This window comes from Anarrhichthys ocellatus, unplaced genomic scaffold (assembly GCF_004355925.1).
Source record: "Anarrhichthys ocellatus isolate YVR2014 unplaced genomic scaffold, GSC_Weel_1.0 scaffold15, whole genome shotgun sequence".
Classification (NCBI taxonomy): Eukaryota; Metazoa; Chordata; class Actinopteri; order Perciformes; family Anarhichadidae; genus Anarrhichthys; species Anarrhichthys ocellatus.
In genome coordinates this window covers 5,013,614-5,019,109 of record NW_022280045.1, presented here as the reverse complement: position 1 = coordinate 5,019,109, position 5,496 = coordinate 5,013,614, and the positions used below count along the sequence as shown (strand labels likewise).

Sequence of the window (5,496 nt, the reverse complement as noted above, 5' to 3'; positions counted from 1 at the left end):
ATTGTCAAATGATCTGTTGTCATACAACACCAGGGCGACGATCATGATCTTCTAACACGGTTTATAAATTAAAGAAGAATTAGGAAATGTCTTCAATTTCATGTAAGAATTAACACATGCCAGCACAGAATAAATTCAAATTACATTGCATTTCTGGCTTTTTGGATGTAAGAAAAATAAATACATGTACTCACAGTTCATCTACATTAAAATACAAAATGCCATCAGAGTAATGTCATATATTCCCCTGCAGATGGAAGTACAACACTGCTATTTTTCTTCTTTACTGTTTACTGGATAATATTCATAAGCGCTATAAAAAATTAACTCATAACCTAACCTAGTCATCCTATTTTATTATCTTCATTGTCCAATATTTTGGCTCACTTTGGCAATCACTCTACAAAACCTATAGTGCCCGTTCATCTCCATCAACAAGTGGCTCCCTGTGAGAGGCTGATCTCGTTCCTTCTCTGTGAACAGCTCACAGAGGGAAGTTATTATGCCTCCAGTGCATCGAGAGCCATTCTGTCAACTTAATGCATATCCCTCCATTTCACACTCACTGAGCTGTAATCGAATAATTCTCGACATAAACTTGGCCAGTGAGCGCTTTCTTGTCTGCAGTCTTTTTAGGGCTTCTGTCTTTTATTGCCAAACCTCCACTATGGGGATATGATTAGTTCTCTCACAAGGATCAGAGCACTTTTGAGCCTCTTCATCCATTTCTAATACCATGTGAAAGGCAGACTACACTTGCTTTTAAAGAAAGGCATATTGTTGAGTTTTTTTTCTTCTTTTTTTTAATACTTTTCTAAAAATCCCTGATACCTAAACATCCAAATAGGTAATTTCTTCATTTCATTTCATCTCTGTAAACAATCCTTGTGAGCGACTATGACCTGCCACCCCGTGGTTACAGTATATTTACTTTCAGGCAACTCTCTGGTGCCAAAGGAGACACACACGAAAGTTAAAGTATTCATCCTTCAATGCTAAAAGTAAACATGGCTTCAGTCCTTTTCAACAAAGGACTAGAGAGGACAGAATTAAAAACAAAAAAGAAAACAAGTCTGTTGGCCTATAAAGTACAATCTGTCCTAAAATGAGCAGCAACCCGCATGAGAAAACTGTGAGCCCCAGCATCCAACATGGGGGCTGGTGTAATAATGCTCTGAGCCCACATGAGCTAACCTGCAATGGGGGAATGTCACGCTGGGCCCTGAACCCACCCAGAGCCCCACTAATGTAAGCTTGTTACAGCAGACATTTTGACTTGTAAGAAAAGCTTACAACCAACATCAACAATGTATTTTTGTTCTATTCAAGTGTTCCAGTAAGCCGTGACGGTGTGACGGTGTTTTCTGTGACATGTCAAAATGTCTTCTTTTGGGTCTATTGTTGTTCTCCTTCATGATAACTTACTCATTCTAATAAGTGAACATTGCAGCGCTGTTTGACTCACATTGAGTCCCATTTTTGAAGCAAGCAATTACATGGGCTACTTTGTTGGATGAAAATAAAATAAATATATATTAGAAGCATTGAAGCTGTGTTTTCTTTATTTATTGAACCTCATGACCTCAATGGAGATGAAGCAGGTTGATCATGTAAGACATGGCAAAGAGTAACCTGAGGAATACAAATATTCCCCACTCACTCTCACAATGGGGTCATCACGTTTGACGAGTAAGTTGAATCTTACCCGCTCTACCACCCTGAACAATAGGTCTGATGCTGCATCATAATTATGTAACCCTCATGCTATCAACAGTATAAGTACAGTAATATCAGCGATGGAAAGTGGAGAAGCCATAAGAACTGCTCCGGCTCAACATTTTTATTGCACAAGTGTAATTTTAATAAATATTAAGGTTTCTTTGATTTTGAATCGGATGCAGACCTTCTGGGTCCGCCTGGAGATGCGGATAATAATTTGCTACAGATTCCTCTGCATAGTGGAGGCACTACAGACCACGTGAGAGGAATATTCAACGACGGTCCCCGACAGACCGGCTCATCTCATGCTGGCACTCCTCTGCTGCTGACATGGACTCTTGGGCTCTGTATTTTCTCAGCTTACCACAAACAGACGCGGAGGGAGGGCGACACTCTGTCTGAATGTAACCTTTGATCTGTTGACGTTTTCTCTTATTTTTGTTCTGTTTGATTTTTTCTTCTTCCCTTCTCCACAAGTTAAACCAGTTACGGGGCTATGGCTTGGCCGTGCATCAGCAGAGTGTGCTGCCTGGCTCGGTTCTGGAACCAGTTCGACAAATCGGACCTCTCCGTCCCGCTCACCATCCAGAACTACTCGGACATCGCCGAGCATGAGGTGCGATCCGTCACCAAACAGGTCTCCGCCTCGGAGCGCGCACCCGGGAATAACTACTCGACCCCGGACCAGCGTGCCGCCGGCACCCCTAGCGCACCCAAAGATGGCCCGGGGACCCGAGGATCTTTCAGGGCGCGAAAGGAGTCCAGTTACAAGCCCCGGGAGGACTACCAGCCGCCCGGAGTGCCTTTCCCCAGTGTCACCCAGTACAAACAGGATTTCAAACCCTGGCCCATTCCCAGGAAGGATAATTTCCCTTGGATTAGTAACGGGGGCAGCAGGGCAGACGGTGTTTCGGACAGCCCGGTGAACAGTTACCACAGCCAGGCACAAGCGGGGGACAGAGAGGAGCGCGGCAGGGGCCAGAGGTCGGGGGATCAGCAAGTAACGGGGGAGAGCGAGACCTCATACAGGTAGGCCATGTCATCCTATTGCTTGTTTCAGCACCTGTCGCTGTCCTCCGCGGGCTGGTGATAGAATGCTGATTCCTGCTTTGATGCTTAATTTGATGTGTTTTAATTATGCATCGACTTCCAGGGTCGGCCCAGCAAGCCGGCATGGAAATAGGAGTCATCAATAATTCACTTACAGATTTTATATTCATAAAAGACCCAGCTAAAGTAAAGCATATTTTATTTGTATTTTAGGTTGCAGGAAGTTTTCGAGCAGTGATTCCCAACCGATTTTGGCCCATGACCCTTTAGAAATAAGCAAATGCTAGTCTTCTTGCAATCCTCTGTCATACCGTCAATACTGTTGCGAGCCCTAAGATTTTTCTTATGATCCCTTGGTTGGTCCAGACCCCCCATGTTTCAGAGACATTATAAGACAACTGTTTTCACAAGCTAAGCACTCCCCATGACAAGTTGAATTGATATTCTCGTGTGAAATCAGTAGAATGCCCTTATAAGTCACTTAGAGGCTCAGTATGGGCAAACGTTTGTCTGTCAGCCACCTGATGCATTGCTCTTCCTCCAGGCAAGAGTACAGACCATGGACGGGGGTGAGACCAGCTAAAAGTGTGAGGAAAAATCCTACAGCTCAATACTCCAGCCCAGGGACAGAGGCCACCCACGTCCCGCGCGAGACCAGCTATCAGGCTGCCTACAGCGGGGAGGGCCACAGGTCCATAGGGCTGCATCAGGGGGAGAACGATATCACATCAGCTGCCTCCAACACACAACATGCTGCTGTCCTCCAGCCCATCCCCACTGCTATGCAAGCTGGCAGGTCACCCATCCCCTCCAGCCTCCAGCAGAGCATCCCGCCTGAGAGGACCGAGTTCAGTAGAACAATCAAGGGAGAGGTAGGCAAAGACAGAAGTGTTGTTCAGATGGTGTATTTTCTACGATGTATTCGAGCAAAAGCCGGTGTCAATCCTTCTGCTGGAGCGGCATAAAGTGCATTACTAAAACAGCTGTACTTTCAAAGAGCTCATTTCAGGAGCTACAGGTTTAAATTGCAGCATGCTCCTCCAGAAAGTCATCTTGCTGTTGAGGCGTTTCGGAAAAGTGATACAGCATTCTGTCCCTAAGCAGCTCAAAGTGACCCAGCTGTTTAAAACAGGCCATACTGTGTTAGGTAACACTCTGCTGGTGCTACACTCATTACTTTGACCTGAATACAGCAGGCTTGATGAGAACCAAAACGTAAACGGGTAATTCTTCCAACTGTGGTCCAATGGTCAGAAAACAAAACAAACCTGCTGACAAATGTATTGATATCCGTCTAAAAAATAAGCCATTCTTGGTATTTTATTCTAACAGACATAAATCTAATTAATAACATATTTCATTAATTATACAATCTTAATCCGTATTTGGAGTCTACATTTTGAAGGATCTGTTTTTTTTCAGCCTAGAGACAATAACATAACACAAAGCAATGCAAAGTCACACCTAAAATATAATTAAAAATACATTATTCTAAAGACATGATACAGGGGGAAAATGAAAACGTTTGAAAAATCACCCAAATATTCACCCAATTTTATGTCCCAGATTTGTGCTCTCAGATATAATGAGAGAGAAAGATGGGCATACAAAGAACCAGATGTCGGATTGAAGCATAACTTACTCCAACAAAACAAGAGGATTTGCTCAGGAAGCTGAAAACTCATCAGTTCAGTCAGGTTGTTCCAGATTATCGTATAAACTGGGTGAAGGGAAACATGCCCCTTTCTTCCTCCCCTTGTTGCTCAGGTCAGCTGTTTTGCGTGACAGTTAGTGAGACAGATTTCGGGAATCTCCAGAGGTTTAGTGCCAACCCTCTTTCCCCGCCCACACTCCTCGGTGCCATCTGCCAGTGGATAGCCGGGGCTGGTTTGGTCTGGGCCGGGTCAGACGCGTTCGTCTGTTTGCACACTGTAAATCTCACACTGAAAGCTATCTGGAAAGGTTAAAAACAAATTGTTTTTGTGGGGAAAAAGTACACTGAGGACCTCAATATTTGTGTTCTGTAGGAATCTGGGAGACATTTACAGTCTACTTTAGAGGATGTTTCATAGACAGTTTCCAGTATTTTGTAGACTCCATATTTTCAAATTTGACTACTTTTAGGTTAATAAATGAATAAATGTTTCATTATTTTCCCACCAGAATTACAACAAGTTGACTTTTTAAGACTGGTTTTCATAGGATAGAGACAATCATGCTGACAAAACTTTACATACATTATCACTGAATAAGTGAAACTAAAATAAATAAATAAAATGTGAAAATTCAAGCAATAAAAAAAAGGAGTTTAATTTTGGTGTCGTGTCAAGTTTTTCTTTGGGAAGGGAGACTTCGACTTATTACCTCAGTATTACTAAAATCCTCCTTGTGTTTGTCTGCGGTCCTGCACCTTGAGAAGTTTAGTTGATTTATGCTCGAGAGAAAAATATTAATTTGATTAAGTCTTAGAAACATTACTGCTCAATTAAGCTGCTAAATCAATAGCCTCAATATCCTGTGCGGTGGTGATGGAGGTCGAAGTGAGAGATGTCAACGGCGGGACACAGGCTATTAATAACCCATGGCCCAGTTGGAGTGAGAGTTCACGGCACATTAAGAAGGGACGTGCCACTGGCAGTATGTTCGGCTGTGGGACTGAACACTGCAGTTGGTATTATATACACACACACACACACACACACACACACACACACACACACACACACA

General features: G+C 43.3%; 1 protein-coding gene across 1 annotated transcript in view; it reads left to right on the top strand.

Annotated features, from left to right (window-relative positions):
* Positions 1–1,787: 1,787 nt before the first annotated feature.
* Positions 1,788–5,496, top strand: part of map6d1 (MAP6 domain containing 1) — a 6,323-nt gene continuing 2,614 nt past the window's right edge. The window contains exons 1-2 of the mRNA XM_031854428.1: positions 1,788–2,748; positions 3,314–3,641. Of these exons, the coding sequence (XP_031710288.1) occupies positions 2,216–2,748; positions 3,314–3,641 (861 nt within the window). The 5' untranslated portion in view covers positions 1,788–2,215. The remainder of the gene's footprint in view (positions 2,749–3,313; positions 3,642–5,496) is intronic.